Here is a 26648-nt window from a genome sequence, read left to right on the forward strand (position 1 = left end):
GATTACGGTCAGGGTGCATGGGGAGGTGTGGATAATTTTGTTAGATTTTCCAAGGCCTTTCCAAACAGAAGAAAAGACCAAGGTGTGAGCCTCTGGTGTTGTATAACTATAAGTTAAATCATAAATCATAGCTTAGAATGTAAACCAAAAGTTGTGCATTATTTGGCAGAAGGCTTAACAAAATCCCCTTCGGATAGCTAGCCAACCACCGGTGTCCTGGCTTTCCTGGGGGTCACTTGATGCTTCTAGTCTCATGGTGATTAGCCTGACATGTGAGTGGTGTACATTTATGTGGTTGGGTTGGGTGGAATAGTTTTTAGCCAAATAAGCATTCAAATAATAAGGCTTATATACAACTGTATAGACCCACCATACAGATACAGACCCAATAATGTGACAGAAGATGTTTTAAAATCTGATGTAGACTGCAAACTATTTGCTCATATATTTGTTTGTAGAATTGGAAATAAAACAATTTTCTTGTAGTGTATATGTATTTTTAATTCTATACGAACACATTTGTTATCAGTGCAGTTGACCCCAATCTACAAAGTAGAATGGTGCAGTCTTTGATCAGTACCAAATACAACTAAGTCTCAACTAAGACCTGTATAGTAACAGAAGTCTAACAAATTCCCTAAAATAGTCTATGAAAAATAAATTTGTAAGGTTCATCTCACCTCCCTTGAGACCAGTGTGTTAATTCCATGGACTTGATGCACGGAGAGCTGTGTGGTTATCAGTCACGAATGTGCCAGTAAGAAATTCCAACGAAGATAACTCCAGAATTCCAGACAATAGAAACATTAAAAGTCCTTACTTTTATTTAGAAAAATACTTTAAAACACATACATAGCGTCACATAGGTCTGGAGCGTTTTGGACTATTGCAGTCCTCAGTCTCAGCATGGTTTAAAATTCCTTAAAATATCAATTGATTTTATTGGTGTCCTTTTGCACCACTTCCATTGTAAGCAATTGAAGTATCATTTGGCATACACAACACATCCATGGAACAACATAATAGGACTAAAGATGAAAACGTATCAATATAATATTATATAATAATATATAATTATCATAGTTTATACGGTTGAAAAACGACACTTGTCCTTCAAGTTCAACCAAGGAAGGGAAGGGATTGGATGAGGAAGGGATTTAGGGAAAACAATTCTATATAACATAACCATCAATGTTATTTAGGTGTAAAAGGGCATCTAGACCCTTCTTGAAGTTCTCTGCTATCCCTGCTGTGACCAGCGCCTGAGGCAGGCTATTCCACAGATTGATAGTTCTCATAATAAAAAAGCCCTGTCACCTCTGGTGATTAACACTTGTTTTCCCCAAATGGAGACAGTGTCCCCTCGTCTTTTGATTTGATTTACCGTATTTTTAGGACTATAAGGCCTATAATTTCCTCAGAAATCAAAGGTGCGCCTTATAGTCCAGTGCGCCTTATATATGGACCATCCTGACAGACAACAGCTGCCTTGAACTGTGCACAGGTCTGCCAACTGCTGGTCATTCATCCTTATAATCAGGTGCGCCTTATAATCCGGTGTGCCTTATATATAAATCTAGATGTTTTAGCAGGCATTTATTGATGGTGCGCCTTATATTCCACCATATTTTTGGTATGGACCATTCATGTATTTAAATAAATTAATCATGTCCCCTCGTAGTCATCTCTTTTCCAGACTAAATAAATCTAGTTGTTTTAATCTTTCCTCATATCTAAGACCCTCCATACCCCCTATCATTTTTGTGGCTCTACGTTGAACCCTCTCCAGCTCCAGGGCATCCTTTTTATGGACCGGTGCCCAGAACTGAACAGCATATTCCAGGTGAGGCTGAACCAATGCCTTGTACAATGAAAATATTACATCCCTATCCCGAGAGTCCATACCACTTTTGATACATGACAAACTCCTACTTGCTTTAGAGGCAGCTGATTGACATTGTTTGCTGTTATTCAATTTATGATCTACTAGTAGTCCCAGGTCTTTCTCAACAAGGGACTCTCCCAGATTTACTCCTCCAAGGACATATTTTGCCTGTGGATTATTAGACCTCAGGTGCATAACCTTACATTTATCCACATTGAACCTCATTTGCCAAGTGGATGACCAAACACTCTGTTTGTCCAAGTCACCCTGCAGCCTATGAACATCCTCCATAGACTGTATTACGCTACACAGCTTGGTGTCATCTGCAAAAAATGACACAGTGCTATTAATTCCTACCTCTATATCATTAATAAATATATTAAATAGTAGTAGGCCAGGCACAAAACCCTGGGGTACACCACTCATAACTGGTGACCATTCAGAGTAGGAATTATTGACCACAACTCTCTGGATACAATCCTCCAGCCAGTTCTCAATCCATTTGCAAATGATTTCTGCCAAACCAATAGCCCTAATTTTCAGGCGTTTAATATCTCCTTCTCTAGAAGTCATTTATAACATGACTGTCTCTAGGTGATTATGTTGTGTTGTAAAATATCAGCACAGTGGCTCAGTGGTTAGCATTACAGCCTTGCAACGCTTGGAACCTGCGTTCAAATCTCAACATCTGCAAAGAGTTTGTATGTTCTCTCCATGTTTGCATGGGTTTCCTCCGGGTCCTCTGATTTCTTCTCACACTCCAAAACATACTGAACCCCATTTGGGACAGGGACTGATTTGGCAAGCTCTGTGCAGCACTGCATAATCTGTGTGCACTATATAAATAAAAGGATTAATAAAAATCATAATTATATTATTTCCCAGAAATGTATTTAAAAGAAAATTGATAGAAACTGGTTACATGAGGTCACGTGATGGCTATGAGGGTCACATGATTGTCAGGCTACTTCACTGACATTATAAAGTTGCATGAGTAAAATCTTTGATGCATGAATATTATAAAAAGCATATAATATGAAAGGTGTATGATATCCATTTTCTATTTAATCCCATTCTGAAAAATACAGATAAAGCAAAGGCATAGCATAGCAACTAGACATGGATTTCACACATTACCTGGAGAAATTCCATGTATAAATACACAAAAACCACAATACAAATTAGTTTTCACCATAAGTCAAATGGAGTTAACCCTTGGATGTTTCCTATGCTCGGACCCAGCAAATTTATGTCATGTGGTCCTGTTGCTCATGTCATGCCACGGGTCACCTGATCTGTAAAGTGCCATGGCTGACACTTTTCTATTTTGTAAGTCATCTCCACTGATATAAGTAAGTTAGAGAAGCTAAATTTTAAACATTTGTAGATTAGAACATATTTGATTCTATAAGCAGATAAATTAAAAAAAAATATATGAATGCCCTTTCCAATCTCAAAGAACACGTAATGGTGTAACCACTGTACTCTGAGGAAGGGGAAGGTTCCCCCCAAAATGTCACATGATGTTCTCTTCGTCATACTGCACCTGCCATGCCTAGTAGAGCTACATTGGAACAGCACAAAGTGGCATTATGTCCAATTTTAACATCGATATCTCCCTTTATGGAATCACAATGCCCCATTGCGACATGGCAATGTCCTAATTATGATATCACAACCTCTAATTACAACATTGCAAGCCCTATCAGAACATTACAACGCCCATTATGACATCACGCTGACCCATTTTAACATCACAGGCAGTGCCCCAATACAAAGCCCACTGCAAAATCAGAATGCCAGATTGTAACATGTCAATGACCCACCAGGACATGGCAAAGTTCCATTATGACATCGCATAATGTGGCCCCCCTCTCATATCCCCCCTTTGTGTAGACCCCCTCTCATATCCTCTTATATTGTGGGACCCCTCTCATATCCCCCCATATTGTGGATCCCCTCTTACACCCCAAATAGTGTGGGACACCCACTCATCCTTTTTTCCTTGTTTCAAATGAATTTAAAAAAAGTAAACACTGCATACTCAACTGTCGCCATTCCCCAGCAGCTCTCCTCTTCTTATCTTCCTTTGTGGTTGTGATGCTGACAGATAATGAAATCATCACTGCTGGCATTAAAGCTACAGGGGAACAGTGATGATGAAGAGAGCTAATAGCTCTATGCACCATCCTGTTATTTAGCTCTATCTGTGCCCTCTTTGGACACAGAAAGCGTTTTAAGTTCTGACACAGCAGGGGGAGGCGGAGTCAACATGTGGCAGGGGTGGAGCTAATAGGCTTTGGGGCCCATCACCGCATGGCAGTGACCCAAAATGTACATGGTGAGATAGGTACAGTAATCGGTTAGAGTGTACAGCAATGGAATGTGTTGGAGATTCTTTTTATGTGATACATAACATAACCAAACCCAACATATTATAAGCCAAACAATTAAAACTCGGAAAAGTAACTCTTATTTTTTTAAAAACTGCTCTGTTTCCTTTTTGTTCTATTTTTTTTACAAGCCTATTGTATACATTTCAGGTGTGATACTCCGATCAACAATATGGATTTCTTCACCATCTCTTATAAGCAATATGTCATTGGAGAACACCACAGATGTTTGGCCCACTGCGTTTTGTGTTGGAAGTGCAGTAAGTAACACATTGAAGCTGGTCGTTCACGGCTGATTAAAGCAGTTTCCCAGGCCCATAAAATTAACAGTAAAGTCCTCAGAATTACCAAGGTCACCAAGTTCTGTTTCTTCCTACAGAATATTATTGTCCATATAATCACTGACCAGAGCGGGGATCACCTCAGTCAGTAATTGGCTGGCATTTTAGATAATTTCGCACAACTAACTCATTATCTGCCATCACTAAATGCTGCACTAATAATTGTGTTATTTCTTAAAGAGAACCTGTCACAAGTTTTTACCCCACTAAACTACTATCACCCTCAACTAGTGTATGAAATGTCTACCTAGAACTCCCTTTTACCTATAAAAAAATCTCCTGTCAGGCAAATATGACTCTTCTCTTGAATCAAGTTTAAATGTTGCAGGTTAGTGTCACTTAAAGTGGTATTCCCATGAAGACAAGTTTCTTAAATGTACTCAGGATAGCAAAGTAACACATTCTCTAATTCGCTGTTATTAACAAAATTACAGCATTTCACAGATATAAGTCCAACCTGTCTCTATCAGTCCTGGTGTACACAATTGCAGTTGTTTCAGACAGATGACTTCTTTATCTGCGGAGGAAGAGAAAGGGGCAACAGATGTAGTGTGGTGTGGTATAGCATAGATGTAGGAGAACTAACTGTGTCGTTGTGCATAATAGGCATCTCATGGATCTTATCATCTCTGATCTGTCTCATCTCTCTTTCTATGTGTCAGATACTAGTAGAATGTTTGGAAGCTAAATTAAAATGTTTATAAACCTTGTACCCATATAATCTAACCACATTGCCAGCTCACAGAACTAGATGGTTCATAATGTGTCTGCTTAGAGAGTTCCCATTCACACTCTGGAATGTTACACTGACTGAGTTATAGGAGCTAAAATTGTAAAGTAAATTGTTAAAAATGATCTTTACTGTGTTAACATCACTCCATGATTGGAATTGGAATTTTCTCTCATGGGGAAACCCCTCTGACAGCCCCTACCTTCTGTTCTATAGTAACCCACAGATAGATGTTTGGTGTTTGACACATACACATCAAGCAGTAATCTTACACCTACAAGAATCCATCACCGAATATTTGCGGTGTTTATGTGGACATTTAGACTTTCACAGAAGGAATGAAGAGAGTGTGAATGTCTCTTGCACTTAAAAAGGATTTTGTAACCCTTAAATGCACTGTGAAATTGGGACACCAATAAAAACCCATAAATATTGCATAGTTTCATAGTTTATATGGTTGAAAAAAGACATTTGTCCATCAAGTTCAACCAAGGAAGGGAAAGGATTGGATGAGGAAGGGATTTAGGGGAAACAATTCTATATAACATAACCATCAATGTTATTTAGGTGTAAAAAGGCAGGGGCATATTAAGACTGCCAGAGGCCCAAGTCTGGAATTCGCCTCATACATATGGTACTAGAATCAAGCTTCTTAGGGAATGGGGGATGTGTCCCTTCTGCCTGCTTTCAATCTTTGGTTTCAGTACCTTTCTAGGACCTTCAAAGGTCCTGTTATGGCTCTTGTGCACATGTGTATTGAGAGCTGTCACAGATGGATGGGGTTTTTTTTATGAGTGAAGGCCCTTCTCAGTATAAAAACTGGTGGGTGGTTTGGCTGGCCACGGGCCATATTATAATCCACTTCTGTTTTCTTACTACCAGTGTGCGCCAAACAAAACGCATCAGGCTTATGATACTGGCAGCTAAACACATGGTTGGAAATGGAAGCTGCAGATACAGATACAGTTCCACTGTCTGCATCTCCAGTTCTGTAGCTCACATTAACTTGATGGGGTCTGAAAGATAAAATTCCTTTCTTTAATATGACACAAAAAATTTGTTTCCAGCTACTATAGAGACCAGGGAGGTATCAGCATCACTTTGTGTAAACTGTTAATATTTTGTTATTTTTCACCATTTTAAGCACTTGTTTCATGAAGTAGGGCAATGGTTGTGTTTCTCCTGCAGATGTGGATACAACTGTTCTACAGTGCAAGCTTCTGGTGGCTGTTCTGCTATGCAGTGGATGCTTACCTTGTGATCAAAAGATCAGCTGGAATAAGGTATTTCACAGTATCTCCTGTTCACATGGGGGCTTATTCGGACAAATTACCGTCTCAAATAGATGAACATGAAGCACAGTTGGAGCAATTTTATGGAAATCAAATACAAGTCTTAGTTTTAGCCTAGTCTTATCTCCTGAACCACATCTCTCTCCTCCCATTGTTGCCCCATTCTCCTCACTAGATAAATCTACTTTTCTAATGGAGAGCGTAGTGGTCCAGAGGGGACATCAAGTGCTTCTGGTGGTAAGAACACTCCCTGGATGCGCCAACAGCCTCATTAGCTTACAGATAAGAATAAGAATTTCACAGAAACAGACGGAAAAAATAAAGTCTGTTTCTCTACAACATGCCGCTAGTAGATTATAATGCTTGGCTTGTGGTAAACTCCCTTTAGTATTATTAAAGGTGTTGTCCGAGAGCGCAAAAAAACCCATTGGTGGCCGGGGGCCGGCTAGTTAAAAAAAACAAAAACATTTACTTAACTCCGCGGTCCCCCTGGCCCTCTCTCCGGTCCGTGCCCCTGTTTGTTTACAAGACGCGCTGCGCTCAGCGTCTGGCCAGCTTCCTCAACCAGAGAGATGGAAGCGTGGGACACAGGCAGGGACCGCGGAGGTGACTACATGTTTATTTTTTTAACCAGCCCCCTCCCAGCCACCAATTGTTTTTTACGCTCTCAGACAACTCCTTTAATCATAGTAGACTCTAAAGACCCCCTATAGGACAGTGACTCTATCAAGCTTGCTATGCAATTGGGATTAGCTGGCTTAGAGGTGCCACTGTATATTTCTGATTTACATTTCCTTTTCACCACACAGCACAGGACTGGTTTTCCTTAGGCCCACCAAAGAAAATCAATATGGGGGCCCTCTCTTCATTATCCCCCAACAAATATACTCTAGAAGCCTCCAAATTGTATTGTTTTCTGATGGACCGCTAGGGTTCAGTATTGGGTTGAGCGAGGGCCCACCGGAGGATCCTCTGGTACTCTGGTGGGCCAGTCTAACACTGACCTTGTCTGCATGTCTGGATGTATTTTGACAGTTCATATTAAGTTCTACAGAAAAAAACATCCCCTTAACCCTTTCTTTCAGTTTATTTGACCAAAATATAGTTACCAAAATTCTTAATGAGCCATATAAAAGCTCTTCCATAACTCAGTGAAGTACAGTTTGGAGTAAGGTTACATTAGAAAAATAATGAAATTTGGGAAGTCATGCTTTCCTTCACACATTATCCACATGGTACAAAGACGTCGTTCTTACTTTCTATGGATAGCCATAGGCGAAACAAAACTCATCTGTATTTCACATGAGGGATTGAGAGACAAATATGAAAAGGTTTGATAAGGGCATGATCTGAGCTGAAGTTTAATTAGAAAGCAAAAAGCAAAATTTAAAGTATTGGACATCTAGTAGACCGACATAAACTGGAGCATGAAACCAATCTAAGTCCCCTAACGTACATATGTGAGTCACATGAATACTGTTATAATACATAAACATTAAAGGGGTTGTCCGAAAGTTGAAAAAAATAAAAAATAAAGGCTGTAAAAAAAGATAAACATATACTTACCTTTTCCGATGCTCCTGTTGTCCATTGCCTGATTGTTTACAGAAGCAGGCATGTTCTGCTTCATCAACTTCTGCCCTCACAGCACGCCTACCTGTCCCCAGCCGCCACGCTTGATACACACTGAAACTGTGTTGGGCCAGGGGATGGGTGGGCAGAAGTTGTGGGAGTGAAGCCTGCCTCTGTAACAAGACAGGGTCACTGCACCAAAGGGCAGTAGCTTGGGACAATGGGAGCGCCAGAAAAAGAAATTTTTATAGCCCCTCCCTACCCCCTAGACCACCTATATATATTTTTAAACACTCGGACAACCCATTTAAAGTGAAGTGTATAAGAATGCAAAGTACAAAAGTTATTAAAAGCTGCGAAGTGTAATGTTTAATACAAGCAAATCAGTAGAATAGTAGCAATGGTAGAAGGAGGCTTAACTGAAAAGTGAGAGATCAGGGAATGTGAGAGGGTGTACTACCGTAGAAAGTCTGGACTTTGGGAAAGATCCCAATTGCAATAGCACATTCCAGAAAACTAGTGCAGCTAGTGAAAAGTCTTGGAAATCTCTAATAATAGTGGGGTTTAAGCTTTAGTTCAGTTGCTGGGTAACATGAGTAACATATTTTCTAAGGCTGGCAAAATGTAGTCCCATCCAGTTCAATTCCCTATTCGACATTGGGTAGCGAAAAAGACAACAATTGGAGGAGAGTGGGAGTGAGAAGTAAAAGCCTATTTAAGCTATTAACAACCTCTTCAGTTATGAGCAGTCCAGTGGGGTCATTCTGTGATTTGTAATCTTCATTTCCCAGCACCATGTCTCTCTGCGGTCTGTAGATTTGCTGCTGGTGGAATGAGGCCTAGCTGCTGTGACTTTAGCATGAATAAGCATGAAACTTCTATGAGATCTAACTCCCCAATCAGGGAAAAGCAAATCTGGAGGGGAGAAGGATGGTTGTCTGTTTGATGAAAAGTTATTGACCTTGTAGAATAAAATGTTAAGTGAAGTGGCAGTCAGTACAGTGACTGGTACAGGATAGAGGAATTGGTATTGTGTCTAGACAGAACAATGAGCTTAGATCAGCGACGTTGAACCTTTTAGAGACCAAGTACTCAAACTGCTACCCAAAATTCACTTATTTATCTCAAAGTAATTGAACAATTTAAGTAGTAGCTTTATGTCCCTGCTCTGACACAGATTTCCGTGGCATTGGCTTCCTGAGGACACCAATACTATTAAAAGAGGGGATAATTATCTCCATAAAGAGAACTCTTACTTCCTGACCCTAGGACATTGGCCTCTCTTTTGAAAGTCGTGCTTGATGTGAAAGCGGCCGCCTTTCAAGCCAGCAAAAGGAGGCATTGTTTTCCTTGTCCCATCCTGGAAAAAGTATTTGCATATCCGAAGAACTGCAGCGCCCAGAGCAGGAGCTGCAATATATTTAATGCCAATGTGTCAGTGCATGGCACATCCCAATGTGGGACTGCAGGATGATGCTTTGTGGACTGTCTATGTGCTGAAGTGATTGCCCTGGTTCCCACAGAGAGGGCTCTGAGTGCCACCTGTAGCATGGGTGCCAATGGTAGCATACCACCAGTGGCCTAGACGCTGGATAGATTGCAAAAGGTAGACTATGGAGCACTCTGACAATAGGAATAAGGCTACATTCACATTTACGGGCCGTATATACGTGACGTTTTTCATACGTATGCAGCATGTATGTAACCCGTATTTTATACGTCCCCATAGACTTCTAGGGCATACGGAACTGAAATACGGGAGAAAATAGGACATGCTCTATATTTTTATATGGCTAGTATACGGTACGGTACGGAACGGAGTTAACAACGGCAATATAAATGGTCAGACGTATTGTCCATTGAAATGAATGTGGCCGTATGTAATCCGTAAAAAACGGTACGGTACGGTACGGATACGTTGTTTTCATACGTCCGTGTGAATGTAGCCTCAGGGTCCTGCGTGCAGTCAAGTACACTTTAAGTGGGAGATTATGTAGGAGACCATTATTATACACTCTCACCACCTTGAATATACTAGCTTTCAATGCACATTTTAGGTGTTGGATTGTGGGTAGCTATGCAGTGCCCAAGAACTAAGTCTAACCCTGGCAGCAGATATTTTTTAGATATTTGTAAGTCAATGTTTATGAGGAACCTTTGAGACTTCATATACGGCTCTCTTGTGACTAATGGATCAAAATTCACTGCTATAAAATATTTAGATGACTGGTTTTGTATTCTAACAAAATACAACAAGATCTTATTATCTTTGCAGCACGATTGTTCTGTACCACATGATGACCTGGGGCTTGGCAATACTACTATGTGTAGAAGGTGTTGCAATGCTCTACTACCCTTCAGTATCAAAGTGAGTATCATCATACTGCATGTATTATTCAGGACTATATTTAACCATGAAAATACATTATTATACAATATTAAATACACTATTCCTTTTTGATGTGATGCACACATTATAGAAATAATTTGATCACAATCTAATATAAAAAAAAATATTTTTTAAAAGCAGGGTGAGTAAATCTACAATGCTTTGATGAGAACCATTTGAAAACCATTTCTTGATCACCTTGAATTCTGCTTTGATCAACTGAACTACAGGCAGTCCCCTACTTAAGGACACCCGACTTACAGACAACCCATAGTTACAGACAGACCCCTCTGACCTCTGGTGAAGCTCTCTGAATGCTTTACTTTAGTCCCAGACTGATCAGCTGTAAGGTGTCTGTAATGAAGCTTTATTGATAATCCTTGGTCCCATTACAGCAAAAAATGTTTATACTCCAATTGTCACTGGGGCCAAAATTTTTTTTGTCTAGATCTACAATTATAAAATATACAGTTTCGACTTACATACAAATTCAACTTAAGAACAAACCTCCGGACCCTATCTTGTATGTAACCCGGGGACTGCCTGTATCTTAAAGGGGTTTTCTGGTTGATAGACCATCAATCGGTGACTGGTGGGGGTGGCAGAAGCAAATGGAGTCTCCAGTAATGGAGCTCACTGCATGCTCACAGAGCCTGTAGTAAACTTGGGCATGCGTATAGAAGTACACCCTGGGGGTCCCAAACCTCTACAGGTATCTTAAGAAGACCTACCACAGAAGGCAGTTGGGTGAGGACATGGCAGCATGGCTTCAATGGTAAAGAAGAACTTCAAAGGAGTTGTGCCTGACTGTACAACCTCATCAGATGAGAAGACCTACACCTGCAGATTAGCCTCTGAGAAGCCAAGGATAATTTCACCTGGAAGCACCTTCTTCTGTTTTTCTGTGTTTCCAGTAATTTTTTACAGTCTTTTAATGACCTATCTTAAGAAAAGGTCATAAACAGTTTTTTTCACATTGGACACTCCTTTAACCATTGTTGATAATCTCTGACTAATTCTAGTTTTGGCAATCTATTTTCAATTATGCAAAAACATTCCTCACTATAATGCAACATTAAAGCATGGGGAGGAGTCAATTTGTTTGTGGAATATATATCCCAAAGACAGTCATATGCATGAAGCTTTAGGGACATTTCAGTAAAGCTTCGTGTAGCCATAATTTTGTGTATTTCTAAACTGAACCACACCACTAAACTGCTACTGTGTGGAACATTGAGAGAAAGCTACTTTACATCTTTGAGCATTTCAAGTCACGTGACCAGTGTCTTTTACCCTGTAAGATTTGCAACATCTTCCCCAAGTATTTATCTGATCACATGAAATCACAGCATGCCTCCTGCTGTGATTTAATGGGATCAGATACATGCATGGGGTAGACATTGCAAATCTTACCGTCGCTGACATCACCCTGGTCAGTTAACGTGAATTGCTCAATGATAAAGCAGAGCTCTCTCTCAATTTTCCACACAGCTGCACAACAGGTTACATGCCATGCTGGGAGAAGACATGGGACATGGGGAGGAGTAAATGGGAATGGCCGGCCGAGCAGAATATTCCCCCCTCTCATGCCAGGTAATAAAGCATAAAGTTTATTTGTGGGCAAAAGAAGGGTGTCAGTTAGCTATTAGGACTCCTGCATTTGTGGTGACAGATTCCCTTTAAGTGTTTGATGGATTTCACAAACTATATTTAAGTTTGTTCAGGACTTCCTGAATATTGTGCCTTATCTGGTTGCATATGCATATTATTGGTATTAAGATTGCAAAATGCTTTTTTTCCCTATAATCCATGGATGTTTGGAAGGAATCTCCTTTGAATGCCTGACGCTATTGCTCATTTTAGTCAGTCTTTAGTTCATTTTTAATTCCCACAGACCCCATTAACATTCTTTGTTATTAGAAGGTCTCTTGTACAAACCACCTTATGTTCAAGGTCTATTTGGCCCTTGACCTTACCCTTGAAAGGTAAACACGATCTATTCATAAATATAGGAGATGCCTCAAGGCTAAATTGCTGTTACAAATGAAACCATTGTGGGCTCACTTTCTGTGGCATTTAGGAGCAGGCTGGAAACTGAGAAGAAGGTATTTTGTTCTGATTGATAGTCACCATTAGATTAACATTCCAGCCAAAAATGAAAAATCAGCCATCACTTAGTGTTTATTTGTGCAACTTACCTTTACATTAGAAGAGCTTTATGCTCCCTATTATTTGATATTACCTCATGTTCACTACATTGTAGGATCAAATGGAGGTCATTTCTAAATGTGCTGTACATGTTCCAAGGCAGGTATGGCCTTATCATAGCATGTATAGATAATTTTATGGGCACAAATAATGAATCTGTTCCCTCAGTGTTAAACTGTACTCACAGCCATCATGTAACGGGGCTGCAGCCATTTCATGATGTATTACAATGTCATATGTCACTAGTGTATACAGTACATTGAGCCAAGAGAGGAGTCTCACAATAACTTTATCACACATTTATATTCTTCTGTTTAACATCAACAGGGGTTGTCTGTGACAAAAGTTCCTACCAGTGGATGATGGGGAACCTTTTAGAGACTGAGTGCCCAAACTGCAACCAATTCCCACTTATTATGAAGTGCCAACACAAGAAATTAAGCAACTACATATTGCTTTCTGTTCTTCCACAGCTTTCAATTGTATTGGCATCTGCAGATACCAATAACATTAAAAGAAATTCAGATTATCATAGCTTCCCTTCATGGTCCCACTGAACAAGAAGAATCATAGGGACCAGAGACAGAATTACAACGATAAACCAGCTATTCCCATATTTCATTGCTCTTCCTGCAGTCCCGGGCAGCTCAGGATGTATAGATGGAATAGCAACGAACCTGGCATATCCATAACTACCTGGGACTGCAGGAGTAGGCCTTGAGTCCTGACCGGTGAACTCTGTGCTGTGGTAACGGCCTGGGTGTCCATGGAAAGGGCTCTGAGTACCACCATGGGTATACATGCAGGCCCGGCACCAGCACCCGGCCAACCCGGGCAAGTGCCGGGGTACTGGAGGGGCCCACTCGGGCCCCCGGATCAATTGTACCAGTGTCGCTATAAGACACTGGTACAATTGATCACCATCCGGATCGATCGCTTTTCTGCCTCTATGCTGCGCTGGTTGGGAGCGCAGCATAGAGGCAGAATCTACAACTCACCTGTCCCGGTTCCCACGATGCAGCGCTCCGCAGGGTATGCGACGGCTTTGGAGCCAGCGCACATGATGACGTCATCGGATCACGTGTGCCGGCTTCAGAGACGGCACGTACGGGAGGCCCAGGCCCAAGACGGCTGCAGGCGCTGCTCCGGGGGAACCAGGAAAGGTGAATTTTTTCTTTTCCGGAGGGGAGTCAGGGTGTCCGCCGGGGGGGGGGGGACGGGGTCAGGGGGGGTCAGTGTGTATACAGGGGGAGAGGGGGGGGTGTTAGTGTGTCAGCAGGGGGGGTCATTGTGCCCACAGGGGGAGGGGGGGTTCAATGTGTCTGGAGGGGGTCATTGTGTCAGCAGGGGGGGTTCAGTGTGTCCGGGTTCAGTGTGGCCGCAGGGGAGCGGGGGGGGGGGGGTTCAGTGTGTCCGCAGGGGAGGGGGGGGGGTTTCAGTGTGTCCGCAGGGGAGGGGGGGTTCAGTGTGTCCGCAGGGGAGGGGGGGGGGTTCAGTGTGTCCGCAGGGTGGGGGGGATCAGTGTGTCCCCGGGGGGGTGGGGGGGGGATCAGTGTGTCCCCAGGGTCAGTGTGTCCGCAGGCCACTGGAGAGCGGTCCAAGGAGGGGACCACTAAGGCTCTGTCGCCCAGGGGCCCACTAAAACCTGGAGCCGGCCCTGTATACATGTATTAGGTGGTCACAAGGCCTCTTATGCCATCCTATGCAGTGTTTTTTTGCCGGATCTATTTGTATTGCAAATAATTTTAGTAAAGTTGTGGCAAAGATAGATGGCATATGCTCATCCAATCATACTATAGGGGCATATCCGATTTTAATGTAATGTATAGTTGGAACATAGTTGATGGGAATAGGCCCTTTACCATTGCTTGTGTGTAATAATAAATGATACAATGGTCCTGTCTTGTATTCTAGTTGTGAGGAAGGTCTAGAACATGCAGTTCCCCATTATATCACTACTTATGCACCTCTTCTGCTGGTAATGATAGCCAATCCTATCCTGTTTAGAAGAACTGTTTTAGCAGGTAAGAAAGCTTGGCATGATATATATTTTGTTCTGTATTTTTAAATGTTGTAAATTGTAGGTTATCATAAACCAAGATCTGTGTAAATGCTTTCAGCAAAATGACACATCATAGAACAAAAGTACACATCAATAGTGCTCTGTAATACTTTGTTATAATTTTGCAATAAGACAAAAGTGATCCTGTCTCCCCTTATTTTGAGCATTCTTCTGCTTTCTACTGTACAATTTCCCCTGTATTCTGTTTTAAAGGCAGAAGCTGCCTGATGTGTCAGAGGTGTAGAAGCTCTATGGAGATGGGGAGCAGAATGTCACAAGGGGGAATTTATGACTGGTAAATTGTGCACCAGTCTTTAATATTCTATGTAGCAGCTTTGAAATACTCAAATTACTCAAATGGCTCAGCCAAATAATCCATGGTGTGTATTTTCACAATAACCTGTGCCTCTTTAGCGTCAAGTTTACATAATGGATAGATATACTTTAAAGGAAATCTACCAATTGATGGGATGTGCGATTTTGGCGCACACAATCGGATTTTCATGCGACTCAAATGGGGGGGCGGGCCATCAGACGATCCGACGGATTCGGACAAACCAAGGGATTCAACTTAAAAATTGTGTCGCAAGCCATGCACTTACATGCACCGGGAAGAAGAAGGAGAACTCCAGCGGACCTGATCGGGGAAGCGACACATGCAGGATAGCGGGCACACGATCTCCATGAATCGTGGCAGAGTTCATCCACGTTGGACGGTCCGGATCGGGAATCACGCCGGGAGCAGGTAAGTAAATGTGCCACATTGTGTTTGGAGGGTTTTACACTATTAGTCCAACAATGGGGCACATTTACTTACCCGTCCGGAGGAGTTCACCGAAAGTGCATTGTCCGACCGGAATGCACTTGCCGCGATTCACTAAGTTCGTGCACCTGATATCCTGCATGCGTCGCTTCCCAGGCCAGGGCCGACAGAGTTTATCTTCTTCGTGTATGTAAGTGCTTGATCTTGCGTCACAATTTGAGTGTTAAATCCCGCGCTCAGTTTGAATCAGTCAGATTGCATGCCCCCTGATTTTTGTCGCATGAAAGCCGGCGCAGCCCCGCTACAATCTGATCGCGCATGACACAATCCCCTGATAAATACCTGTCACAGAGGCACAAATCCCGAAAACGTTGGAAAATCCAACGAAAGTGTGGCCACAGACCCTTAGTAAATAAGCCCTAACTTGCTACTATTTGTCCAGCAATGTTGTCTACTACCGTAGCATGTTGTGTTGGAGAGTGTTTACACTTGTGTCCATAAGCGGGTTCAATTCATTCAACACATGTTGTGTTGGGAGGTATTCACAAATGTGCACAACAATGCATTTTATCTGTTGAAATAATAGGTGCATTCTTTTATGCAACATTCACATTAAATGTTTGCCAAAAGTTGTACCCACCATTTACTAACACTTTATGTGGCCCAGTAATCACACACTGCATTTGGTAATGTATTTAGCCTATGATTCATTAACATACTGAGATGCATTTACCAAGGGTCGCCGAGCGCACTTTCGTCGGACTGTGCACCTTTTTCAGCGATTACACTGCTTGTACAGGTATTTAGCAAGTGTCTGTGCTGGGATTTTGGCACACACGATCGACTTTTGGAGCAGCTGCACTGGATTCCATGCAAAACAATTCAGGGGGCGGGCCATCGGACTATCTGAGTGATTCGGACTGAGAGCGGGATTTAACTTTCAAATTGTGTCACTTTTGAAGCCAAAGCACTTACATGCTCCATGAAAAAGAAGGTGAACTCTGTCGGACCTGAGCGGGGAAGCAACACATGCAGGATATTGCGCTCGCGATCTTAGTGAATCGCAGCACAGTGCATTATCATTGGACAATGCACTTTCAGTGAACCGGAACGTAAATGTGCCCCACTGTGTTGGGAAATATTCACATTATGTATTTTGTGTGTTTAGTTCGGGATTTACCAGCACATTGGGGCCCATTTACGTACCCGTCCCTGTCCGACGATCCTGCACAGCTTCCGCGATTCACAAAGATGGTGCGCCCGAGATCCTGCATGTGTCACTTCTCTGCTCAGATCCGCCGGAGTTCACCTTCTTCTTCCCGGTGCATGTAAGTGCTTGGTATTGCGATACAATTTAAATGTTAAATCCCACACGTTGTCCGAATCCGACGGCCCGCCCCCCAATGTGTGTCATGTGAAACACGGCGCCGATGCGTCAAAATCCGATCGCGTTTGCTGCAATCCCTTGCACGATCCACGAAAATGTCGGAAAACCCGACGGAAATGCGGTCGAGGCTCTTAGTAAATAAGCCCCATTGTGTTGGAGGTATTCACACTAAGGGGCACATTAACTTACAGGGTCACTGGAGTTCCCTGAAAGTGCATTGTCCGACACAATTTAAAAATTAAATACCACAATCAGTCCTAATCAGTCAGACCGTCCGACGGCACGCCCCCTAATATGTCACATGGAAGCCAGAACAGCTACGCCACAAACAGGGTTGCATGAGCCACAATACCAGCGCACACGCTAATTAAATACCCGTGCAAGCCGTTTTAGCCCAGCAACCTCCTCAGTAATGAAATGCCCCACGCAGCCCTCCTCCAGTAATGAAATGCCCAATGCAGCCCTCCTTCAGTAATGAAATGCCCCATGCAGCCCTCCTTCAGTAATGAAATGCCCCATGAAGCTCTTCCCCCACTAAAGATATGCCCCATGCAGCCCTCTCCAGGAATGGAATTCACTATGCATTCTCCCCCAGTAATAAAATGCCCAATAATCCCCCCCCCCCCAGTAATGACATGTTCATGCAGCCTCCCCAGTAATGACATGCCCCATGCAGCCCTCCCCAGTAATGATATGCCTCATGCAACCCCCCCCCCCAATAATGACATGGCTCATGCAGCCCTCCCCCAGTAATGACATGCCTCATGCAACCCTCCCCCAGTAATGGCATGCCTCATGCAGCTCTCCCCCTGTAATGACATGCCTCATGCAGCCTCCCCAGTAATGACATGCTTCATGCAGCCCACCCGCAGTAATGACATGCCTCATGCAGCCCACCCCCAGAAATGACATGCCTCATGCAACCCTCCCCCAGTATTGACTTGCCTCATGCAGCCCTCCCCCAGTAATGACATGTCTCATGCAGCTCTCCCCCAGTAATGAAATGCCCTGCAGAAGCAGCCACACAAGTAATAAAATGCCCTGCGCTCACCCCCAGTGTCCTCTTCTCCTTTTGTATCACTTGCGGCTCCTGGCGTCTTTCTGGTAGTGTGGGTAGATGCGTGTCTATATGCTCTGTCTGCACACATGTTATGATGTCACATGGCAGTGAGTGGGTAGAGGGCATAGAGACGCCTCTGCCCGCACTGCCAAAAAGACACACCAAGAGCCACAAGGGATAGGTGAGGAGAAGAGGACTCTGGGGTTAAGTGCCGCTGTTAAATATTAGGTTTCATATATATACTGTATATATTTGAGTATAAGCCGAGTAGGGATTTTTCAGCAAAAAATTTAACGAAGCTTATATTTGTGGGATCCTGTTTAAACCACTTGGTTGTTCCAAGATACAATCTGATTCATGGGGATCTGACTGAGATTTCAACCGATCACAAGCACAAGGGTCCTGTTAACACTGATTGATAAAAATATGCTATATGTGACTGGCAGAAATAGCCGAACACATCATTGAGCTTATTACTGCAATCTGAATTATCCTCTCTGACACTGCTTGACATGACTGAGCGTTGTACTCAGGTATTTTCGCCATTCCAATAGACAACGAAAGGAGTGTCAGGATGTCTGCCGCCCACCAAACTGATGTTATCTCCTATCCTCTGCAAAGGAATATTTGGGGAAAACTGAATTGCTTGATGCTGAGATCCTACTAGAAACAGCAATTTTAGTATATATTTAATTACATTACGGTTTTTGTGTATAGCCCCCATACTGCATGACACACAAGATTACTTTAGAGATATAATGAGGCAGATTTATCAAGTGCTGCGCTGAAGTCCGCCGAGGTCCACCAGAGTTCACGATCCGTTGCTGGTTGCAGGTAAGCACGTGTCCAGCGCTGAAGTCCGCCGAGGTCCACCGGAGTTCACGATCCGTTGCTGGGTGCAGGTAAACGCGTGCCCAGAGACACTTTTTTAAAAAAATGCGGCGGTTTTTCAGAATCCGGCGTGTTTTCCTTAGGCCACGCCCCCGATTTCCATCGCGTGCATGCAGGCGCCGATGCGCCACAATCCGATCGCGTGTGCCAAAAACCCAGGGCAATTAAGGGAAAATCGGCGCAAAATCGGCCACTAAATGTAATTAGGTTTTAATGTTTCATAACTAAGATTTTTATTAAGAGGGTTGTGACCTTCTTTGCCTGGCTTGGGGTTTTTTTCCCCACAAGGGACAAAATTGTTATATTATTCTCAAAGCCAAATATCTTGAATTTCATACTACTCCCAGCTACTCCCATGTTGGTGGTATGAGTTAATTTGCTTCCATGTAGCCCTCTTTTACTGCGGCTCATTTACTAAGGGTTGTGCACACTTTTGTTGGACTGCACTGTTTTTGGTGCTAAAATGGCTTCCACAGGTATTTAAGAAGTGAGTGCACTGGGATTGTGGTGCATGCAACCCTCGCTTCCATGCGACACAATTTGGGGATGTACCGTTGGACAATGCGACTAAGCACAGGTTTAACTTTCAAATTGTGACGCAAGCCCTAGCACTTAGATGCACCACTAAAAAGATGGTGAACTCTATTGGACCTGAGTGGGGAAGCGACACATGCAGGATATTAGACGCATGATCTTAGTGAATGGACGCATGGTGCAATACAATTGGACAATGCACTTTCTGTGAATTTCGGTGACCCTGTAAGTAAATGTGCCCTAATGTGTTTTCAGTGAAAAGTCATGACCCCTCAAAACCCACTGGAATGAGACAGAGGCTTTATTCAATATTTATATGTCTACTTTTTACATGTTATTTATGTTTCACTAGTTGCCACATTATTGAAAGGAAGACAAGGAATATACACAGAGAATGAGAGACGCCTTGGAACTGAAATTCAGATACGCTTCTTCAAGATTATGTTGGTGTTCATGATATGGTAATTGTTTTCAGATTGTGAGAAAACAAAGAAAAAAAAGCTTTCTTAGAGGCTTTGATTTAGAATCAAATACAAATTAAGCATTAAATGTGTTTAACTTGCCTGTTGGATGCTACATGATGCCATCACAGGGCATGATCATCATGATATGAGGTTGTGCAGGGTACGCAACCTGTCACTAATGGATGAGATCCCAGGCACTGGCATTTCTAATCCTACATGTATTGCCTAAGCCTTTGGAAAGCAGCTACACAGTACGCAGTCATACCATAGATTTAATGGCTATGACACATGATTCATAGTACCAGGGATCCAGATGATACAGAACGGAACCTACTGACTTTTAACAGTGTCTTTTCGGAGGTTCTGTCATTTACTCTATCAATGCTGATGGCAGTGAGGAATAGTCAGAGTAAGGCCCCATTCACACTACCAGAATGATGTATATACAACCGCAAATTTGCGGCCATATATACGTTCCCCAAAGACTTCCCCTGCATTAAGGCTGGACGAGCACGCATTCGTCTGAATGTGGCCTAAGTGTAGATAGGAAGCTCTAAATGTATATGTTAATAGGGGCTCATCTGTCTCATATGTAGAATTAAATAATGTAAGGATATACATAAAGTTGTGTAAAATGCTGAAATTAAGGGGTTAATATTTAATTGTTACCTGCTAATAATTAAGTTACTTTGAAAAAAATGCTTTGTCTTTACTGATCAGGAGAGAGTAACTAATGTGTCCTTTCCACCACAGTTGATATATGGTTTTTTTTTTATCTTTTTATCAGTTGGTTGTCCAATATTATCAATGAAAGCCTTTTGTTCTATCTGGAAATGCAGCCAAACATAAATGAAGATCATCTGAAAAATGTCAGGAATGCAGCACTTATCACATGGTTCATCATGGTAAGCCGCCCATGAATTCATTCTACTTCTATTCTGTGCTCCTCATGTCTTCTGAGGAGGTCACTGTTCTATATTTAGTCATTTTTTGAGGAACTAGATTATCAAAAAGTAAAACTGACTTTTTGGTGGAGAGTTACTGATCAAAATGGGTCTAAATTCTGGCATATTTTGCTACAAAAAAAATCAGGGACACACACTAACTGTGGGTTCCTAATAGGAATCATCAATGACTAACCTGCAATAAAATATCTGGGGCAGTTCAATTGTTTCTATTAGATTCTAATTGCGGGGGAGTTCACCTACCCATTGTGTAGCATGTGGCTATGATTTGTGACTGTAAATCGATGTAGGTTAGAAGCTGGTGTGCAGGGGCTAGGGGTGCAGGGATGCATAAACTTTATTGTCATACTGCTCAAGGGGCTGCAACAGTAACTAGCACCCAAGATGCACCAACAACTACAGTACAGCTCAAATGCAACCACAACAACCAAATTGCTCAAACCAGCCAGTAATATTGATGGAGACTCCCTTAGAGCATATGATAATACTGGAGAGCCCCACAAAGCAGAAGTATAATACTGGAGACCCCAGTGCAGATGTAAAATACTGGAAACCCCTGGAGAGACTATAATATTGGTGACTCCCCAGAGCAGACTATTACACTGAAGACCTCCCCTAAAGTAGATGTATAACACTGGAAACACCAGTCCTATAATACAGGAGACCCACAGAGCAGACTATAATAATTTTACCCCCAGAGCAGACCTATGATACTGGAGCCCAGGTAGCAAACGGATCATGCTGGAGACCCCAGAGCAGATGACTAATACTAGAGAATCCCAGACCTATAATACGGGACACACCTAGAGCAAATTAATAATAGTGGAAACCGCAGAGTAAACATATAATACAGGAGACCCCTGACAAAAACATAAAAAACAAATACTCATTTCTCCTGTCTCCTCTTCTCCTTCCTGCTCTACTCTGGACTTTCTCTCTCTTTCCTCTCCTGCGACAATGCTTGGGGCTGGCTCTGGTTCTATGTTCGAACTCACCATTATCCAGCCTCCTTCACCAATGAGCGTGGTGCAGGTCGCAACACGTGGTTTGTGCCCCCCTGTTCTAGGGGGTTCTATGGAAGAATTCAGTAAGTATTATGGTTGACACAGCAAAATATCATACAAAGTAAATTTGGCATTGATAAGTATTTGGTCTTTCCAAAATGGTTAATCTTTTAGAGAGGTTCCACTACATATGGCAACATTTACTTTTAGCCTTTAGGGACACATGTTTTTTGACAGTATTTAGGTGCACTGTACTACAAATATAATATCCTATAAAATATATTTTTAGGGCATACTGAATCCAATGCAGGGATTCCTGTTTACACTGGCATTTTATGGATGGACAGGTTGGAGCATAAGACTCAGATCTCAGCAAAAAGAAATCCCATGGGAACCTGTGTCCAGCTCCTCGGCCGTAGAGTCAGCACGCAATGGAATGATTGGTTCCTTTCTGAACTATCCTGGCTACATCCAAGACCCAAACAAGTCTGAAATGGGAAATAGCAACCAAACTGATGAAGCTCTAAGCATGCTTTCTGAAGGTAATGGGAGTATATCTCAGAGAATAACCAGAAATTCTCCAATTTACCAAGGATGGTAGTCGATGCACAATCCACAATACACAATGTTATTATATAATGGCAAAGGAAGATTAGTAAATTTGTAAAAAAAATTCACAAAAATAATGAAGGTAAGAATCTGATTCATTCCTCTCATTTAAAACTGAGAAAAAAATATAAAAAAAGTACTTTTTTCTCAATATTTCTATAAACCTCCCGAATGTGCTATGTCTCTACTAGGAGACAAGATGTGGTTAGCCCATGTGACACAGCATGGGGGAGCTATGGTGCTGTTTCACTGAGAATGTGAAGGAGCCCAAGGCAGGTACTGAATTCCCCAAAGAAAGACCAGTATTCTTCCTAACATGACACTTTAATGTCACCTACAGATTTAGCCTGATGAAGGTCTATGTGAGACTGAATAGCAACTATTGTGTATCTGTACTCCGCCTGGTGATCCCACATGGTGGAAGGATATAATTGTATTGTCCTGTACAAAAAAATTGATGTAAATAAAGTTACATTTTCATTGAAATAGAGTGTGTGCCATGATTTACAAGGATGTATTAATGGCACATGATATTTGGTAGGGCAAAGGGTTGCTAAAAAAACTTTAAAGGGGTTGGCCCTTTATTGATTTATTGATATGTAAAGTGAAGCCTCATGTCTTTTACCTAATGGCCGCAGATCGAGGGTCATGTGATCTATATCTGTCCATGAGCAATTACCCTGCCAGGACATTACACTTATGTTAATGAATGCTATCATGGGTGATTGCTCTTGGACAGATATAGATCACATGACCGCCGATCTGCGGCCATTTTATGTCTGGCTGATGAGGTAATAGACAGGAGGCTTCACTTTACATATCAAGAAAGCAGAAAACTTGGGGTTAAGTGGCCAACCCTGTTAAGTTAGATATTTGGCAAAAACAGCTACTTAAAATGGTCAGTAATTTTTATACCATAAATCAATAGTCCAAGTAAATACGTTGTCTTCTATCTCATCAAATCTAATATCTAATTATCTAATTTGGTTCTTATTCTCCTCTCACTTTACCTCCTAATCTGCTTTACACTTAGAAAATTTTCTTGAATTCTGTCTTGCTTACAAGACTGGCAAAAGAGCACTGAGATGGCTGATTATATTGTGAGCCCCATTGGGGACAGGGACCGAATTGGCAAACTCTGTGTACCGCTGCATAATCTGTGTGCGCTATATAAGTAAAGGAATCATTATTATTCTCAAATGACTGATTAAAGGAAATCTACTTCAAAATCAAGCATGAAGAGCCAGAAACATTTACTCAAAGGTCCAGGCACCGTGACTGTAGTAATCTTCTTAACAGCCTGTGAATCTGCAGCACAGAGGGGCTCTGGTAGTGCTCCCCGCCATCCCACCCAGACCCATTCTGGCTCATTGGTATAATTATAAAAGCTGATTTTAGAAGGCAGGAGGCCGTGGATAACAATTCTAAGAAGATTACCACAGGCATAGTGCCTGGATGTATAAGTAAGTGTTCCTGGTTTATCATGCATGATTCTGACAATAGATTTCCCTTAATAATAGATTAACATCTGTTGTCAGAAAGGAGTCTTATATATTAAATAAACAGTATTATTTGCCTTTTGCTGTATTTATAAACATATTTTAGACAATTTTGCAGATTTTATTGACTTGTACAAAACAAGGGCATGGCGTCATGGGGGATGCTGCAAAAATGGACATGGCTGGAGTCACAACATTGGTTATCAAAAACTAGGCCAATGCTATTTTTTTGTTGCAAACCGTGCCAACTAATAAGAGGCATAAAATGAGACTAGACTGTGTAACACAGGCAGTCCCCGGGTTACCTCCAGGATAGGTTCTGTAGGTTTGTTCTTAAGTTGATTTTGTAAGTAAGTCGGAACTGTATATTTTATCATTGTAACTCCAGACAAATTTTTTTTGGTCTCTGTGTCAATTGGATTTTAAAAATTTTGGATGATCTTAAGAACCAGGTTTAACAATAAAGCTTAATTGCAGACACCTTTAGTAACTGATATAGCTGTTTATTGTAATCTAGGGATAAAGTACAGTAAATGACCAATTACCAGTCCGTTTGTAACTAGGGGTCATCTGTCAATTGTGTGTTCTTAAGTAGGAGACCCCCTGTAATGTGATTTATCATCCAGCAACTCTATAATAAAAATGTTTATTATTACTTTAACCCGTTCTAACCTATAGACAGTTCGAGTTGATCTGCCACTGTTTGTTTTTGCCACCCTGATGAAAAACTGTGTCAAAAACAAAAGAAGCATTTAAAGAGCCTTAGATTCACAGAATCTTATAAATAACCCTTGTAATAATTATGAATGATACATATATATATTTTACTATTGTGACTAAAACAATCTGCTTGGTTGGTTTAGAAGCTGTTAATATACCCAAGTCAAGAATACATCCTTCTTCAGTTGATCTTTATTGATGTTTTATATCCAGTTGTTAAGTTGCCTCTTGTTGCACCCTGTTCCCAACAATTAATAATAATCTTTTTTCTTATTTTCTAACATGCACGGTTAGTTTTCCTGTATTTGTAGTCTTCTGAAAGTGCTGATCTCCAGAGAAATACTTGATGCTCACTCACCATGGCACTAAATGGAAGACATTTACATAATTTTGTATAGATGTACTGTACTGTCACTGGATATCAATGAGGTAATTTGGGTGGGTTACTACTAGACTGGACAAAAAAGGACAGGTCCCATGTAAAAATATTTTCACCTTAAAGGGGTTTTCCTAAAAGCTGTAAAACCTTAGGGGCCATGGTAAGCAAAAATAAAAGACATCCATGTATTTGTTCACACATACCCATACTCCATCTCCAACCATAGAGCTACTCAGTTCACAACCGTTCCAGAAAGTCCATAAGTCTACAATCAATAAATAACGACTGGAGCTCTATGTATCTGGTAATAGCTTTTTCAGATGAATTATATGGATAGTTCTTTCTAAAAGATCCAAAATCACCAGGACTCCAACTGCGGAATACGTTCCCCTTCAGACCACAGACACACCATGCAGCACTTCTCATAAAGTCTTCTGATTGTGTCTTCACTGTAGGAGATAATGCACAAACATAGCGTAGCCTGTACTGATAATATCACCTTCTCCTTTATTATATACTCACATATAATTAAATGTATTGTGGAACCCAGGGTCAGGCGTGGATGAGCATCAACACATCAATGGAATTTTATGCACATAAAACGTATCTCTACAGGATGAAAAGAAGAATTGCCTGGCATGTTTATCTGAATGGGAATCTATTCTGCAGTTGTAGTCCTGTTCATTTCGGAACATTTAGAAGGATCTATCCAAATAATTTGTCTGAAAAAACTATAACCAGACTTAGAGCTCCAGTCATTTTTTAATAGATTGTAAATACCATACACTGCTCTGGATTCTTGTTCTTACATTGCTCTGGTACGTCTGGTTTTACCTCATTAAAAAAAGTGATCTCCTCTTACTTGGGACATCACATACTTTTTCCAAGGACTTCACTTCCAGTGTTTAACTTGGTCCACTGTTGCCATTCATTGGATGGAGCGGGTTTCACAACCACAAGGAACCTATGTTGTGGCACAGAGCACAAAACCAGAAGCTGAAGGGAGGTAAACAGATGTTATTTTTTTCCCCGTCCTTGGTACCCTGGGGTAACAATGGAAAACCCCATAGATGACGTGTTAGTGGCTTATGTCATACTGTAGACATACACTTACCTTTTTTAATAATTCGGTGATTGGTTTCCTGAATAGCAGTCTCTTTTGTTTTTGCTAGGTTCTGAAGCTAGTACAATTGAAATCCACATATCCAATGAAGTGCCAGATTTTCATGACATAGAGGCTGACGATGAATCAGTGGAAAACTATGACATCAAAAAGGTGGTAAAATGACTTACACCTAACCTACAGATGCAGACCGTGTCATATAACCATTATATCACAGGACTTTCTCAAGATTATGCATCGGATTTTATATTCCACAAAAGGTTATTGCGAGTCATGCATATTGATATATCTTGATATTTGACTCTTATAAATAAAGCTTTTTGGTTAAAAGACATATTAAGTAGTTCAGATACCTTGTACATAAAGGCTGGTTACAAA

The 26648-nt window shown here is 41.6% G+C and overlaps 1 protein-coding gene across 2 annotated transcripts in view; it reads left to right on the top strand.

The window, feature by feature from the left end:
- GPR143 (G protein-coupled receptor 143) overlaps positions 1-26648 on the top strand; it is a 46980-nt gene extending 20332 nt beyond the window's left edge. For both annotated transcript variants that reach the window (XM_072133158.1, XM_072133156.1), the window contains 8 exons: positions 4429-4538; positions 6538-6632; positions 10489-10581; positions 14725-14834; positions 19860-19968; positions 20759-20876; positions 22230-22482; positions 26320-26648. In XM_072133158.1, coding sequence (XP_071989259.1) covers positions 4429-4538; positions 6538-6632; positions 10489-10581; positions 14725-14834; positions 19860-19968; positions 20759-20876; positions 22230-22482; positions 26320-26435 — 1004 coding nt within the window. In that variant the 3' untranslated portion in view covers positions 26436-26648. The remainder of the gene's footprint in view (positions 1-4428; positions 4539-6537; positions 6633-10488; positions 10582-14724; positions 14835-19859; positions 19969-20758; positions 20877-22229; positions 22483-26319) is intronic.

Source organism: Engystomops pustulosus, chromosome 2 (assembly GCF_040894005.1).
Source record: "Engystomops pustulosus chromosome 2, aEngPut4.maternal, whole genome shotgun sequence".
NCBI classification, from domain to species: domain Eukaryota; kingdom Metazoa; phylum Chordata; class Amphibia; order Anura; family Leptodactylidae; genus Engystomops; species Engystomops pustulosus.